The 18,312-nt window shown below is 39.4% G+C and overlaps 1 protein-coding gene across 1 annotated transcript; it reads right to left on the bottom strand.

Annotated features, from left to right (window-relative positions):
• Nucleotides 1-80: 80 nt before the first annotated feature.
• LOC113502771 lies at nucleotides 81-18,013 on the bottom strand. The gene is made up of 3 exons (XM_026884448.1): nucleotides 17,815-18,013; nucleotides 16,875-17,041; nucleotides 81-3,183 (listed from the first exon to the last, which is right to left on the bottom strand). The coding sequence occupies exons 2-3, from the start codon at nucleotides 17,015-17,017 to the stop codon at nucleotides 324-326; spliced, it is 3,003 nt and encodes a 1,000-aa protein (XP_026740249.1). The 5' UTR covers nucleotides 17,018-17,041; nucleotides 17,815-18,013; the 3' UTR covers nucleotides 81-323.
• Nucleotides 18,014-18,312: the final 299 nt, after the last annotated feature.

Below are 18,312 nucleotides of genomic sequence, written 5' to 3' on the forward strand. Positions count from 1 at the left end.
ATAAAATGCTCTCTTTTGTACACGAATCATGATATTGTATACTTCAAAAATACTGTTGCGTTTGAAAATAAAACACCGAATACAATTATATAACAATGTTTTATTAAAATTAAAGACCTACATTAGGATAATTAGATACAATGCCTTTTAAGTTTCTACAGTATGCAACTTCTATTGCAGTACCTACAACTTAATTCACTTTCCCATGCACGGTGGGAGGTAAAGCGTTCTCACACTATGACAAATAACTATGAGACACTGACTTATATTTACACTGCTGTACACTAGTCCGAGTCGGAGGCCGACTGGGCGGGAGTCTCGTACTAGAGCACACACAGACTGACCCGCCGGTCGTGGATCATGTCCATGTGGCGCGTCTTGACGGCGCGCTGCGCGTCGAACGGCGTCCGGAACGCGACCCGAGCGTCCCCTGTGGGCTGGCCGCGCTCGTTGTACCGCCGGATCACATCGTCCTGAGTCAGTTCGAAGTCTGAGAAGAAAGACATGATGTCGTCTATAGTCGCCCGGAATGGCACATTCTCCATGGATACCACACAGCCTGGCGCTCCGAAGTCGTCAAGCGCGGGGTCGTGTTCCTCTTCCATGCGTCCGTTCTCGTAGCCGCCGCCGCCGGGGCCGCTGGGTCCGCCTCGCCCGAAGCCCCGGCCGCGGCCACGACCTCTGTCAAACCCGCGACCTCTCTCGTTAAACCCTCCTCGTCCTCTGTAGTTGCCGCGTCCTTGGTCAAAACCACCACGGTTAAAACCGCCACGGTCAAATCCGCCTCGATCGAAGCCACCTCTGTCAAACCCTCCCCGGCCTCTGAACCCGCCTCGGCCTCCGAACCCACCGCGGCCTGGCATAGGCTCATAGAACTGTGGCTGTTGCTGAGGAACATTCCCAAGGAGCCCTTCTCGCTCTGGTTGCTTAGGGCCTTCTAATGCCTCTTCCACTACGCTTCGCGGAACTAAATCCACAGTTATACGACAACCTTCTAAATTTTGACCATGTTTGGTAGCGGCCATTCTAGCTTCCTGAGTGGACCGGAACTCACAAAAGCAATCGCCGGACGGCATACCGTTGGAATCAAGCATTAAGTGTATCCGAGCAGGCACAGCGCCTGTGTTGGATAAGAACGTGACGATAGTTCTGTCGGTGGCATCTCGGGGGAGGCCCTTCATGAGCACGCAGTCGAGGGGCTCGTCCTCCATTTCTGTGGAGATGGCCGCCTGGTGAGTCTTTTTTGTCATTTGATCCATCGAGTTCGGGTATTGCGGTCGATTGGCCCAATTAGCAGCAGCTGTACGGGGATCCATTGGACCGTTACCCGGAAACCCTCCAAACTGTGGACCGGGAAATTGGCCAGGGAAACCTTGCTGTTGCGCGAATGGGGGGCTAAAGAAGGGTGGCCCCTGCGGGCCGCCTGGCTGCATGGGCGGGCCTCCTTTGGGTCCAGGGCCGTTTTCGAACTGTCGCCGCTGACGCGGATCTCGCGGCGGCGCAACTTCCTGCTGTGGCGGATCAACCGTTGCTGGTTTCGGCTGTTCCTGCGGCTTATCGTTTTGCATTTTCTCCTTCTCATACTCTTCTTCAGTTACAGACGTAACTGTTGCATGTCTTCTTCCAAACATGTATCTTTCTTTCCTGCTAAGTGCCAATTTGGCATCTTCATGTTTGACGAATTGCACATACGCTACTTTAGTTCTAGAAATACGACAGTCATTTACCATTATAGAAAGTAGAGAAAAGTCGCTAAAAGCTTTGATAATATCATGTTCTTTCACGAAATGTGGTAGTTCTGTTAACTTGAGGACATTGAATGGTACACCATTATCTTCGGCGTCAGCAATAACTAAGCTAGGATCTTCATCATCATTGTCTTCACGGTACGGGAGGAAGGAGTCCACAGCCGCCTCGTACGCGTCGTCGTCAAGACCCTCGACTTGTACTTCAGCTCCTTTTAGTTCATTGGTCTTGTGTTGCATCGCAAGCTGCTTTGAGCGTGAATCACAAAACCGTACATAAATGGTGCCAGTGCGACGTCCCATGTTATCGTTAATCATTTTGATGCCATGTTTGTCGATCAAGAATGGGAAGAACCGCCGCACGTCTCCGTAACTAGTGTGGTTTGGTGCATTTCTGATAGCCACGCAGCAGTCCCGCGGTTGGTCGTTGTCTGCAAACCGACTAGGGCGCCCCTCACGCCTGAAGCTCGCTCCTCCGCGGCCCATACCACCGCGCATCGGTGGACCTTGCATCTTCCCGCCGCCATTTTGTTCCCCCTGAAACGCGTTTGGATTGCGCTTCTTACCTAGTTCTTGTAGCTTGTTAAATGCGTCTGTCATGGATGGATCGCTGAAGCGGCTCATAGGTAGTTCTCGACCTAAAGGACCGTTTTGCATCATGTTGTTTTGTAACATCTGCTGCATGGGCAGTCCAGGCATATTTGGATTCATAGCATTGCCGAAAGGTAAAGACATATTGGGCGAAGGCCCATCGAGGATTTCAATAGACTTGTCTGGGGAGCCGGGCGACCTGCGGTCTAAGTTGCGGCGATCGCGGGATCGTCGAGACGGGGAGCGGTCTCGAGATCGGCTCCGGTCTTTCCTGTCTCGCTTGCGGTCGCGCCTGTCTCGGCTGCGGCTCCGGTCACGACGGCGTCTCTCTCTGGACCGCGATCGATCGCGGCGATCTCTCTTACGGTCCTTGCGATCTCTGTCACGAGATTTAGACCGCGACCTGGAGCGGCGCCTGTCCTTTTCCCTGCTGCGCTTCCTTTCTGATTTATCCTCATCTTTGTCATCTTCAGCATTAGGAGTGATATTAGCCGTGGGGCTGACTATAGGTGCTGGTGGTTCTATAACAGCAGGTTGTGGGATTTCTTGAGGGTTGCCGAGTCCTGGGATGCCGAAGCTTGAGAGGGGGTTGTTGCCGAGCGCGGCGGAGAAGGGCGTTAGGCCGGGGATGTTGAGCGCGGTCTGCATGGCAGGGATGGCGGCGGGGGCTGGCACGGGGGCGGGCGCGGGGGCGGGGGCCGGCGCGGCGCTCAGCAGCGGCACGCTCTGTCGCGCCGCCTCGATCACTTTGTGCATCTCAGAGCGCGAGCTCAGCAACAGCTTCACCTGGATCTCCTTGATCTTGCCGCAGTCTAGCATCATGGCCTGGCGGGCGTCTTCGTCCGTACTGTAACAATTGACAAGCTCATGTTAAGGCTTGATTATATTAGCCGGTACCAAAAAGTTTATCGAACTGCTCATAGGCTATTTAAGAGGCCAAAATCCTTAGAAAAATAAGACAAAGATATCACTCTATGCCTACATTCTCTTCTACCAATTTCAGATTTAAGTTCGGTTTACTTGCTTTTCTTTGTTGTATGATGCCAGATTTCAAAGATGTTATTTAATACGTCTCTATATGTTCTACTAGATTATGTTTTCGGTCAAGGGGGAAGTTCTTAACTCATCGGCAGTTTTTTATCGCAGATCTTTGGACTGGAATGATCGATTTTGTTGATTGAGTTAATCTTTGTCAATTCTAGTTTTTCTGAAAAAGGAAAAAAATACGTGTCTCATACTTTTCAATTATCTAACTGAGGGACTAATGAGATTTTTTTCTTTTTATACCCAGTCATCATCCCTATTAGATGGTGTGAGTCCTTATAAGTCTGCATGCTCCACAATGACGAATGAATCATGAATTATCCTCATTCAATGTTTGTCGATAAAAATTGACATTTTTTTAATTTAAATTCGTTTAAAATCATCATTGACAACATCCATTAAATTCCAGGCCCACGAAGAGCCTATAAAACACCACCCCAGGTTTATTGTTTGTATTGCTACCAGCCTACTAGGTAGCTATAGTGATCAGTCTACGTATGTAGTACCTACTTAGTAACTCATGAGTGCGGCCGAATGAAGATTTGAAGAAAGTGAGGTCTAGGTACTGTTATTACATAAAATTTATTCATCGACCTCTACTTTATTGGTGTTCCGTTGAGGCCTTTCGTGCGCCCCATGCGTCGCCCGCGTGCAATCATTACCCTAGCGCCCCCTAGCGAGCACGCGGTCGAAATGAAATGGGTGCAAAGTAGAAGTGCAGTATGTCTGACCGCTTAAGGGTAAGGACTCCATATTAGCATGGATCGTTTACCCATATGTCACCGGACGAACTATAGCAGCACATCTCCAGATGCTACACGAAATCTAGGCAAATGAGTTCTTTTTACGTTGGTCATTGAGCGCGGCGGCAAACGCGGGCGCGCGCCGAGTTTGCTACGTTGTGAGCGGCGCTCGGTGCCTGTGTGCAACGTACACCCTGCACCTAAGGCAAAGATGCCTCTGGCCGTGTTCCGTAATTTTTAATCGACTTCTAGAAGGAAGAGGTTCAATTCATCGGTATTTTGTAGATTATTTTTTTAATTTAACGTTAAATAGCTGTTATTTGGTCCCACAAAAACTTCATCAAGTTTGGCTCAGTAGATTTATGTTTTTATTGGTAAGACGATAGGTATTAGCTATTCAGTAGATTATATATTTCATGGTATGGGTGGTGGTATGTATTTTTCATACAGACGATTTATTTATAATTGTATGCAAAATATTAAATACACGTAGGTAGGTATATTATAGAAACAGTGAAAATTAAACATAATATAATCGTCGTACAATCATGCCATCATCTGACAGTGCACCTTTTAGACAAAATCACCTTTCGCTCATGAGCAAACACTCCATAGTTTGCTCTGGACACCACACGACTATAATATTGTATTTCTCGTTTTATAACATCTAGTGTTATTCACATTATTATTTGTCTTTACCTATAACCCCTTTTTATTTTAGGTACAATAAAAAGCTGCAATTTACGTTAAAATATGTACAGGTTTAGAACTAAGCAGACTGAGAACCTTATTACTTAGGACATAATTTAGGGATGTTTTTGTTGCGCAGGCAACTATTAGACTAGTTCCAGTTTGTTACAATTTGTCTGTCGGTGTGAATTTTTCAAATCAAATCATTTAGAATTAGATTAGATTAGAATATTCTTTATTGTACACAATGGAATTACAGCAGTGATTCTTAATACATACAATGTTAGGGTACAATGGCGGTCTTATCGCTAAAAGTGATATCTTCCAGACAATCTTTGGATGGGCAGAAAAATTATCAGTATGTACAGCACTATTGTTAAAAACATGTAAAGGTATACATAAACATACATAACATAGAAAAGAGATAAAATGAATACATACAATAATCAATAATCAGTGTTTAAGATGGCTACTTTAAAGAAAGGAGATGGTCTTTAACCAGTTTTTTAAAGGTGCTAAGTGTCTGAGCCTTTCTGATTGATGCAGGGAGTTTGTTCCACAAGCGCACACCTTGCACAGTGAAAAACCTATCGAAGAATCCTGTGGAGTGTGGTGGCATCTTAAGTCGCAAATTATCCGATGACCTCAGGCTTTGTGAATGTGTGTCATTAAGGAACTGGAAACGTTCATTGAGATAAATGGGGGTTGAAGGACTAAAAAGAGTACTATAAAGTAATGAAAGTAATCATTTATTTCAATTTCTTAAAATCTATTTACAATAAAATCTTATTGAGTAATATAGAGTACCTACTAACTAAGATTGGTGTCAATCGTTGTACCTACAGTACGTATTTTAAGTAAAATATAATTAATCAAATGATAATTAATTCACAATCCACAATGTATTTCCCGTGTATGTATAGATAAGTCTGACTCTCCATGTGTAAAGATAAGTCTGACTGTCATCGACAAAAAATGCCCCTACTTGAGACTGTAAATCCCCCTACTAAGACCTGTACCTAGAAATCAAGTAGGTACTCAAGTAACATGGTTTGCGCATATTGGTATTATTTCTCTGTTTTTCAATTTAATGGACAGATTCAAATATGTCCAAGATTGGTCGAGTTGTACGCGACTTGTGCTAGGACCCGCCTTAAACAAACACGTCATCGCTGCATTGCTTGATATCTACTTCGATTATTTCTGTTGATGGTCGCAAATCTTGTAAAACATGGCCATTCGGGGCAACTTAATAAAATATTGTATTAGTTTCTATAAACTGCTTAAGCGCAATCTAGGCATGGTTAAACTTTGTTTCACATAAAATGCTTAAGATATCAACATTTTTAGGCCAAATGATATAAACTAGATTTTTGAAAATCTGTTTACTTAAACAGTAATTACTTATGATGTTTAAGAACTAAATAGATCACCAAAAGATCATATTAATTTGAACGCTGTGGGACCTCAGGATTAACTGACTCTGGCCTGAATTATTCAGTCTGCATTTGCCAGAGTCGTGGGATCATTTACATCTGCATGCGTAACAGCAAGTTGAGTTATTTTAAGCCTAGTTGTCCGATACAGGTTGATAATTATATTATTATTATTATAGCTTTGTTTACTAAAAGAATATAATAGTGAAGAATGCTATCAATGCTGAATCGCCTAATTTCAGTTTTTTTTATCGAACATAATTAATCCTAACATAATGATTGAAGGAGAACTGACCATAGGTTCTTCATCATGTTTATCATAGAGTTATTTGACTGAACCTCGTATCGTAACTACCTGTAATTTGTGGTGAGATGCAATTCGAACTGGCTAGTTATACTTGCAGACCCGCCGCGCGCCGCGTCAGCTTTCGGACAAGAAACCCGGTCTTTACGATTTTCCGATAAACACGCGTGAGTTAACTAAATCTACCTCACAAAAGTTTATAGACTCCTTCAGGGAAAACTAAAGGTAGACTGACTAATTATCTGCTAGCATTTAGATTTGCGGCCAAATAAATTTTCAATCATATTAAATTTCAGAAGCGTGACCAATGCAGCTACGGTTACCGGTCACCCTGTGACTCCATCAGCTAATAGCCCAGAGACGGGCTCGTCGTCCTGTGCATCCGTTCTTATGAGGAGTGAGGGATGGGCTATTAACATCCATTACTCGAGGTGTCTAAACGAGTAGAGCCAGCCAGAGGCGCGTAGAGCATGCGCGAGCGATTCCGTAACTCTGGCTTTTTAGTTGGTAGAAGTCCGATATATCCCCACGCCGTGCCATCGAAGGGGCGACGTGGGTTGAAGTCATTAGCGTTTCACCCCAAACTCCAAAATAAAAATGAAAATCACGTTACTAAATTTAAAATATGGCGCAATTTTACGGTTAATTTTAGACGGATAACGAATTAGGTACTACGAGTAACTCACTAATAGGTAAGTATCAAAACATTTTCTTTAAGTCAATCTATTCACTCCAAAAATAATATTCTGCTTTAAGGTACTTTGGTACATAACCTGTAATTCACAGGAACATACGAATCAAATGTATATCCAACGCAATCAGATACTATAAATAAATTATCTTCCAAAAAAATAAATATGAAATCTATCCGGCTTTCGCTGTAACCCACTCCGCCAGGGGTGGAAGCAGGTAATGTCAGACACTTAACGTGACCAGCTGTCTATGTCTATCGTGTTTGGTCGGCTAATTCTTCATGCACACTGGTATGGTGATCTGCCACCACGTGATGTGGTTTTTTTTTAGACAAGCCAAGCATGAGCTTAGCAGTGAGCGTGTGGGGCAACTTTAAATTGCTGCATCTAAAAACATCTTGTCTTAACTTTTGACGAATTACCATATATTTTAAGTCACATCAACTCAAAGAGAGGTCGTGACCAAATCGACATACGCGTTGCCGCCATCAAGTGTCAACCTTCCGTAAGTATGTAACGGACTAGCAGCTTGGATAAGGCGACGACGCTTTGCTTAAGCCTGGCAGTTGGCGTGAACGATGAAGGACAAGTATGGAGGCAAAAACACCAACTCAGCGACAAATGATTGATCACGCGCCACACGAGCCCGACGCTTATAGTTAACTTTTCGTGTAGTGTTTTAGTTACGATTCGGCCCGTTTGGTATTATTGTAAGGAATTTAAAAACTCGCGATAATTTTAATGTTAATTGGAAATGAACAGATAATTAAGACTAAAAGTGCGGTGCCAAATGGCCACGGTCACCACGCCAAACCCATTGTGCGTGACGCGTCGATTCTAGCGTAGAACAAGCATCACGTAACCATGAATGATTGTTCTGAATCTTGCTGTCTTTGTGCATGTGACTTGAATGTTTGTGAACTTCCCGCGACACAAGGATTTTTCTTTAAATTGCCAATGTGGTAGGTTTTTTGGATTCAATACCTGTTTAAGGACTTAATAAGAAGGACTGTTCCTCATCAAGACAATTGTTGTTAGTGGTGGTGGATTCTGTTAAGGTGAAGAATATGTAGCCAGGGATCTAACACCACACGGCGTCACCACTGCAACAGGAGACATGATGCTGACCACTTAAGAGGTGCTGCTATGTTTGCAAATAAACATGAAACTGCATTGACTTTAGACCTCACCAATTATTCAGAATTTGGGTAAGCTTCCATAAGAATTTTCAAAGTAGCGTCTGCAAACACAAAGGGAAACTAATGTTGTTTTTAGGGTTCATTAGTCAAGCAGCTATATCTCATGATCGGTGTACGAGCCAATAATGCTCCCACAACAAAAGTACATTTCTGCGCACTATGCTAATTACACGGATATTCTCTATATCATTTAGAACGTTATTCATTATGAAAACTCAGCCAAGAGAGGGTCGATCAGTATTCAATCAAGTGCGGTTCACATTACTTAATAAACTATTTAATTTAAGTGGTTTAGTGTGAAATAACCTTTCTCCTACTAAAACCCGGGTTATTCGTCAACCAAGAGAACTCCAACGTCATTTGGTAATTCGAGCGTGCTTAGCTTATCCCAGTTACGTTAGAACATCGGTGTTATTGGCCACCCACAAGCGGGTCTTACCAATAGCTTTGAGACATCACACAACGTAAAGGAGAGTGATCTACACAGAGCGCCTGGCAGGAACGAACCAGCGGAGACAAACTGCTAAAAATACAGACAGAAACAATACGAAACAAAGTAGCTAAAATTGAAACTTTTACAACTTTATGTATTTCTGTTACCGCTTATAACAAATACTAAAAATTTACTTAGGTTGTTAAGGTTGTTTGATAGGCAATGTGTTTTCTTTGTTCTATTTAATGAAACCGATGTCTCACTCGCACTGGAGCATTTTTTTTTCTTACCTTAGCAAGGCGTGACCAAGGAGAGGTTTTAAAATTATCGCCTCAAACATCACGTTCAATAATTTTCGTTACTCCAAAGTGGGGCATATTCCTTGGAAATACATTACTGTTACCTTACAAATAACTTACCCGACATGGAGTGATATCACCGTCGTAAAGGGTCATCAAGAGCCTCGAAGTGATTTAAAGCTAGGTTCATATTGCTGTGTCGGGGTGTATCGGGTCGCCGTCTGTAGTGTCGCGGAGTGTTCTTATTAATGTGTTGTCTTGTGGCGCATAATGTCGCATTATTAGATCATTCTCATTTTAAGAGTTCTGACAGTGAATTCGGTGAAGATATTCAATTTTTCCTATTGATGACTCTTCTAAAAAAAGGAAATGGAGATATTGGGTTCACACCGTTTACAGATTCAGTGAGAAAAGAGGAACATTTCACTGTTTTGCTCGAGAATCAAAAAGTGATGACGAAAGATTCCAACGATATTTCAGAATTACTAAAATAGAGTTTGAGCAAGTACACATTACAAAAGGATATCAAAGAAATGATGGTATGAACTGTGTTCCTCGCAATAAAACGTGATAGATTCACATTAGTGTGGCGCGACAGATCCCCCTCCCCACCGTTTGGCGCAATCGGGCGTCGAGCGATTTTACTGCGACAGAACGCGCCATAACACAACACAACCTACGAATGTGAATCTATTCGTAAATGAACGTAAGCGATCTGGCGCGCCCCGACCCACCCCAACTCAGTAATATGAACCTAGCTTAATTCCAAAGAAGTCCCAGTGATGTAAATCCAAAGTTTAGGTATTAAGTAGGTAGGTAAGTTTAAATTACTTTGCCACTTAAAATTTAAGCAAAATGTAGATATTTAATATCTAATAGTCGAACATTGATTACCCAACAATGACTTGTAAATAACAAACGAACAATGATTGCGCGTGGTCGCGACAGTTGTCGTAAGCTTGAAATTATCTTAATGCGTGTTTGATGTTTTAGGATTCCCTCTAAGAAAAAAGGAGGTCACTCCGTTGTCCGTCAGTCGGTCTATCCCGCAACATCCTTCTTCGCGGTAAGCATAGAGGTATAAAAATGAATTTCTGAATTATGCGGGCCCTTGGAGCTCTGAAAAAAATCACAAGTCTTCGCAATCGAAGTGTATTTTCCGTTGTTCAATTCAAAACATGTTCGGCAAAAAGTAACGTCTTTAGCGCAATTATAAGAAAAAATCCAAAAGCAATGGATTTGTAGTTACTTCACAACAAAACGGCGTCATCCAGCAAAACCTAAATTGAAACCATCACAGCTCGATAGACCTTTCGAAGGTCCTTGCCGGCCCGGGTTATTTTCTTAAGTTGTAGAGGCTGCCCTGACACACCTGACTGATAAATATATGACTAGAGTAGGGTCATATTTTGGAAGTAATCTTAGCATATTTGTTCAATTTGATGTCACTATCGCGGACTATACCTCATCACTTAAACATAAGTAATTAATATCTAAACGTGAACGTTCCACGGTCCCAAATATATCTAATATGTCTGTTAATTCCTGATGATTTGATCACTTGCTTTTGAGCAGCTTAAGGTTAACAGTAAAAATTTCCTTCTGGATGCTTCGTTAACGTGATCAATTAAAAGTTTGATGGTTTTAATTAATTCGCACAAGTATAAATCTCCACCCTGCCTCCTGCCTAGGGTTTCCACTTGAAGACTAATTACGCCTAATGTTGGCATTAGATCCCAAAACCACCTATTTTATCAATGTTTATTTAAAAGCTTACATCACAATAATTATAAAAGTTAATTTAACAAATAAACATGAACTAATTATGTTAAAATGCTGCAACATATAATCCTTTAAACAAAATTACTTTTTAACGTTATAATTTCGTAAATATAATCTCACTACACTTAATCGGCCATCGAATACCGAAGTTAACCGAAGTCTTACATTATTTGATGAATACTTAGTAGTTAGCTGTCATTAATTCAGCATCTAAAGTCAAATAAAGCAATAAAAGTTGTCATCGTTTTTATTATTCATCGTTATGTCAGGATTTTGAAAAGCATTTGATATTCTTCTCATCAGAGATAACAATCTGATTTATATTAATTTAAGGTGCATACTAGAGGGCTTTTCAGATATAATCAATTCTAATATCTAAACGTAGTACACAAATGGTTAAGACAACAACCACACCATTGGTAGTCCAGTTTTAGCAATGGCGTACCGCATGGCTGCATTCTGGGACCTATGCGTCATTGAAAGTACGAATAATGTTTGTTTCGTCAAAATTATATTTCGGCACCACGACTTTATTTAATATACTATTATGAGCGACTTTAACGATTACATTAAAATGAAATTCAGTTTCTTCTTCAAAGATAATTAATATAATATAGGTTAAACATTAAACAAATAACTATGAGTAATAGTTAAGGATTATTGTTACACATGAGTTTTTGGATGTGTAAGTTACTACATAACTGTCAATGTCTGATTACTAAGTTAACACATGGTGTATTGCGTTTTGTGGCATTTTGAAAATAGTTACAAAGCATTATAATAATTCCGCCAGTCAGGAGATCCGCTACAGTACAACTATGTAAACCATGTGTTCAGGAACTTGTATAAGTAGCTTAGCCTACCTTTCTAAACCTTCTTGTCATACCATTGACGATTTTTTAGCTTCTTTAAGACATTAGTAATAGTTTAGTTGGACGGTAAATGTATATATGATCGATATCTTGTGATCATTTTAAGTGTCAAGTGTCGTCGCATTCTGTGCGTTGTCTTTTGGGTGGTATTATCGTTTTGTGCAATGATAGGTTGAGTTTGAAGTTCCAAATTCTTTTCCCGAATGCGTCCCTTAGCCATGTGCACAGCATCGATTTTCTTGCAAGAACCACGTTCAATCACTTAAAAGATGTATTAAGCCCAATTTGTTACTTTCGTCTGGTTTATATTCTCCAAATACGTTTACCGTACCTGAGTTGGTTAGGATTAATAAGTCGACCCTAGTTAGAAGGCGAAAATCGCATAATATTAATATTCATCATTCCACTCTTTTCATCGATAGTTGGATTATTTGGGAATTTCAATGTTTTGTCTGTTCAATAATTTGAAGTGATAATGTTAAAACAATTCAGCAGCCAATGGCCAATCATAACCACCGTTCATACACAGACGCTAGACCGTTTTGGTATTTACCACACCCCATTGTTCTTGTCACGATGCCGATCTCGGTATGTCCTCATACCATGGCGAGTAGCATTAGTTTTAGAAGCAGAGCTACTGTATCTTGCAATTCATATTGTATTCTAGTGGGGAGTAACAAGTTGGTAGTATACTTTCCCGCTCAATTATTAATATTCTTTCGATTAGACCTACGAGGCATACCAAAGACTTTTGTCGCTTTCTACGCTGCTCTAAGAAACGTTATAATGGGCTATAGTGTAACCGGATATAAGGTATTCAACTAAAACCCAAGGCTATTTTAAATGTACTTTTATCGAGCGAGATGATTGAAACTTAGAAACCATCTACGTAAAATATCAATTTAGTACAGGCAAGCACTTGTCTACTACATAAAATTTTGCAATGCAGTATAATGTTTCAGATAGCACATGCCACCTCATAGAGACTCCACCGAAAGATCAGAAGGTTGACGAATTTTAACTACATACGTACTCTGAAGGAATGAGATTTTCTAGAGAATTCCGTAGGTATGTACCTAAACTTAGAAGATCATGATGCTAAGCTAATACAAAAATTAAGCGCTACAGGTGTTAAAGAAAATTAACAGGGACATATCCAAACAAAGCTTAAGTAAGGTAGTCTAACGAAATAAAAAAAGCCTCGAACAAAAGGGAATTTCAGACTAGATGATTTCTTGTATTACTGGCCATATTCATGTGTAGAAAAACGCAAATCCATGAAACAAGCTTATTGCTATGCTCGAAGATTAAAATTACACTTTTTCACTCGATTTAAAGATTTCGTAAATGGTTCATAAGCTTATTGGATCCTAATTAATTGATGCTGGTGATCCATTTTGGGCTGTTTTACAGAAAATAAAATTATTTATGACACTTTTTAGCTTATCATTCGGTACTCCTGCCGTGCATACCTAGTACCTACTGGCCGTTACCTATTTCTTAAGCAGGTAGGTACTTACCATCATTTTTCATTAGTTTATAGGCTATAGGACGTAGACTACCTCAGTTAACACATAGAGCAATGTTCTATTAAATCGTAAACTCTGGCACATGATCCTACGTGTAGACCATTTGAATAGTTATCAAGATTCTGTAGTCATGTAAACTCATACTTTATGTCAAATGGGCTCATCTTTTTCTAGCTCCTTTTCAATGTTTTCAACCGACATTCATTCTCCAGATTTGGGTTCGTTTAGGGAAATCTAAGCTATGAGGATAACACCCACAACATATTTTAAAGTTTTTTACTCGATGAACGCCGTTGCCGTCGCGAGGTCCCTTCGCTACAAATAAAGCATATCTAAATTTTTCTAGAAGTCTAAATAAATTCGTAAACTATTACGAAAATATTCGTTTTGTCCACCCGATGTTGAATTAACTGGTAGTCTCTTTAGGTAGGAACACTCATAGATGGCATGTCTCTCCCCAATACACAGCGAAGGGTAGGCAACTTGGGACGTACATTTAAGACATTTGTTTTGGCCTTAAAGTAAGACACCGGGTTATGATTGAAGCGCGACTATTTCTGGATCTTCTGGATACTTCGACAGCAAAGCGTAGGGTGCGCTTTCCGTAGACGTCACGATACTGTAGCTCATTTAGATGCATATTCTTTCTGAAGCTTGCGGCAAATGCAGGTTTAAGTTTAAGACAAAACGTTTCTAACGAAATGTTTGATTTAGCTTGTAAAATTTTAACGCAAAGAAGTATCAACTCAGGAAGAGAAGTGAAAAAAGGTTAAGAGATTTAGGAACTATTAAAAATGTAAAAGCGTACGAACAAGTCTGTCGTTGAAGTCATTTTTTTAAGACATTTGTACAAGAAAACTGCTGAATATAAAAATCCTGCCCTAAAATTAAAACAATCTTCCAAAGTCATGACGCAGCACGTCGTCTCAGCACATACCAAAACACCACAAACTCCTAATAGAATAAAGCCAACATAGGTCAGAAAATAATTATTCACATATCATGTGAAAGTAAAACTAAAAAAGATGGACCGACACCTGCGATCTAAATCGCCACTGGAATGACGGTCAATCTAAGCGATCAAATATTTCAATCGCGGATCGTGTGCCTAACAAATACTTAGTGTTCCTATACGGCGTTTCTTGCAGTGTAGCTAGAAGCTAACAAATTGCTCAGCTTTATTGCAACCTAATTTGGTCATGTCAACCATTTGTGTACCGTTTAGAAGATCCTAAGCGAGTAAGATAAGGCTCGCAGTGCTTATTCACTTATTGAGATAAAATGTGGTCGTGTTCATTCATTTGTGTATTGTTTAGGACTTCCTAACATGTATCTACCAAAGGTTTAAGTAACCAGCACTATGCATACATCCTCATTAGCGCCTACCTAGTCGATTTTAATTGTTCATTCAGCTTGGTGTAGTATTAACTTCTTTGCAGAAATTATACCTTGTAAGATCGAGGGACCAGTACCAAAATTCCTGCTTTGTTCATTTGAGAGCGCCATTTTATTACTTTATTAAAAATACTATAGGGTGTACTCACTAAAGCTATCCAGTCGACAGGGTATGTGGTACATGGTATACTAACAGGTAGCTTGGTGAACATCATACGCAAAAATGCCCTTGATAAATTCTTATTGGCGATACTTAAGCTAGGTTTGTACAGGTATGCACTTCCTATAATATGTACTTGTTGTAGGATAGTTTGAGATACTTTTTTATTATCCCAAAATGCTCATTTTCTATGTAAATTTCGGAGGTATTTTTTTTCAGATTGGTAGTCAAGAAGGGTCGAATACTTACACAAAATGTCTAAATTAAAGATGGCGAGTTTTTAAGAACTAAGAGCTCAATACTGATATGCGAGTATATACCTAAACATACTTCTAGTCACCTAGTGTTTTTTTTTTCGTCACTACATCCCACAATCTGGTCATAATTAGAAAATCATCATCACCATCATCATCTCAGCCTATAGCTGTCCAATGCTGGACATAGGCCGTTGGCTCTCCAGCGCGACCGGTTCATAGCCCGAAAATTATCACGACCAAGAAATATTGTAGCACTGGGGAAAAACATGTAAAATTTTCGGTAAACGGCGTAAACCTAAGCAAGTTCTCTTTAACATTTAATCAGAATTACGTGCGTTTTAGTAATCCTCTCTATCGTAACTATGTTTTCATTTATGGTCAATAAGTCGCGAAGCAGTAGACTTCACGGCACGAAGCCCTTCAAGATTGGAGCTCCAGATCGCCGCCCATCTCCCCCCCCCCCCTAACATCGTCACTAATGATTATTCATAAATCGTAAAGTTTGTTTGGAGTGACGTTTCAAGCAGTGGAGGCAAAAACTTAGTGATCATTAATAACATCATCTATTGTGGAGCTTTAGATCATAAAGACGATGACAGTGTACACCGTAGTTAGCCAGCTATTTACCTTTAAAGTAAGGCTTTCATTGCGATTTTATGGTCTTTTAGACCTAAGCTGGTAATTCCTTTACGAGCACTGCTCAGCTTTGAATTTTCTTAAGATATGAAGAGAGATTTAAGATTTCTCTTGTTAAAGTTGTAATTGTGTCCAAAATATATCAGGGTCTACCTTTTGATCATATTCAGAAAACCAATTGTTTAAATTCCTTCAATAAAGATTGATATAATATTGTTTTGTGTGTTGAAAATGGGTTCTTAGAAGCAGGAAATTGTTTGAGATTGTTATCTAATCATGTCCTTTAGATAATCTAAATTTTAATTGTTTAATAGACCTGTTAATAGACCTGAGTTTGTTATTTAAATTATTTTAGTAATTTATTTTTTGTCCAAAAAGTAAGTTAAAAAATATTCAATAGATTGAAGTTTAGAATTCCCTAGTTCAAAATAATGACTGAAAAGCAAATCGATTGTACGAAATAATAATTACGAGAATAAAAATAAATCAATAAAACCATACTTTCATACAAACCAATTTGAAAGCAGAAGTTTTCAACAGAAAAAGAAGAAACATATTAACTTATAATGTGTAATACTTACCCTTGAGTTGTTGAAAAAATCTAAGAAATACGGGTATATGTAGAGCTAGAGCTACTTGTCTTTAAGTCCGCTTGTTGCTAGACTACAATAGTTTGAATAAAACCATCATCATGAATGCTCGTTCTTGGTATTTATGCATTTGAAGTTTGCAGTTATGATAATAAGTATCTATTCAACTATGTCCACTTTTTTAAGTTGTGTTAGCAGATGTGAACTACTAAAGGTGAATGTTTTTGAAATCTGGTAGTCTTTTCTGTTCGGAAATGTTCTTTATATTTCCGTTTGGGTATAAACACAGACATATTGTTGTCCATTTATTCATAATCAATATCATAACAAGTCTTAACTCTAATCACTTATAATAATATAAATATCTTCCTCTATGTAAAGTGGTATTGAAGGTCTGTGAATATTTTCAAAGAAATGTGTTCAGAGAAAATATTGACAGGGACAATGTGTCAAAATTTGAATTTTACATATAGCTACCTGAACGCAATGAACGCATCTCCAAGCTCGCCGCCTACGATGTGAACGCCCCCCTCAGGTATGGAGAGGCCTCGAAAGAAAGTTCTAATGTCCAAGGCATTTGCTGACCAAGGTAGGTTTTGAAGTCTAATGATGACACTCATTGTGGCAGATCACGTTATTTGAACCTATAAAAAACGAAAATAATCTTTCCATTTTGGATTTGTATAAACCTTAAAGGCCTAGCAAGTTTCATTATAGATTTATTTGTATTGTATAGTATATGTGCGATATCTGTTGTTTACATTTGTCGTTGGTTTTGTTATTTTAATTGTGTATTTAGAGTGACTCTTCAAAACAAGAGAAAAGCTATTGTAAGTAAAACTAAAGCGCAAAAGAAAGCTAATTTGTACAATAAAAGAGATACTGCGAAAACCTGCTCTCTCAAGTAACAAGTTACTTGCTGAAGTATAGAAAGAATACATAAAATTTAGCCGTTTATGGCTAATGTGCGATAACAAACTTTATGGCGCAAAAAATACAACTTGTGCTGATTTGTGTTGTTATGTATACGTATAGCACGTTAAAGGCTACTGATTTGATAAGCTATTTATGAATTAATTCCAATACCGGACAAAAGCGGCGAAAAATAAGAAATATTGCTAATACTAAATAATAGTATTGAGAACTGTTTTAAGGCTAATATAGCGGTAATGGTTTGCGGCGGTGTTTGATACAACAACCACGTCGATATCAAAGGTTAAAATTTCATAACAATGCAGCTTATAGAAACCAGGTTAAACCATTCGATCTTGGGTGTAAGATCATGTAAGGGTTATAAAAAGGTTTACTAGTAACAAAACAACTCAAAATCTATCTATAAAGTAATTCGAAGGTGCTGAACTAAATCACGAGAAATGACGCTATGGCACTTTTACAAATTCACACATCACTAACTTACCTATAAAACGTGTAAACCTTTTTACCAAGTCTAATTACGAGACATTTTCGCACACAAATCTTTCACAGTATGACAATTTATTTACACATACGCAGTTCCAATATGCATTCAATAATAAATTTAGAGAAGTCAACACTACGAGGACTAAAAACGAGCTTGTTCTGAGTGAAATCAAAATGGCGGCACGAAAGATAAGCACTGACAAGCAGTAATTATTTCAATGGAGACCATAGAGTAAATCAAGCTTCATTGCATGGTGTTTTATTCTTGCCCCGAAATTTAAATTAAAAAATATTTTTTGTTTTAAAACGATACTTTAAAATTTCGTGATTTAAGATTCTTTCCAGTTTGAACATGCTTAAATCGATTTTAGTGTATTATTGTAATGTGGCAAGGCAAACTGGAATGAATGAATGAGTGACTGAACTATAAAAGATTTACGATGTTGGTCGCGTGGCTTAAATGACATCGAATCCAAGTCAGTAGATTTGAGAATAC

This window comes from Trichoplusia ni, chromosome 18, assembly GCF_003590095.1.
Source record: "Trichoplusia ni isolate ovarian cell line Hi5 chromosome 18, tn1, whole genome shotgun sequence".
Classification (NCBI taxonomy): Eukaryota; Metazoa; Arthropoda; class Insecta; order Lepidoptera; family Noctuidae; genus Trichoplusia; species Trichoplusia ni.

What these genes read in the sequence shown, in the direction of transcription:
- LOC113502771 (XM_026884448.1), bottom strand. Translation starts at nt 17,017, where the DNA reads ATGAGTGTCATCATTAGACTTCAAAACCTACCTTGGTCAGCAAATGCC. An exon ending in GATGCGTTCATTGCGTTCAG is followed by an intron (nt 3,184 to 16,874) that starts GTAGCTATATGT and finishes CAATTGTTACAG; the next exon opens with TACGGACGAAGACGCCCGCC.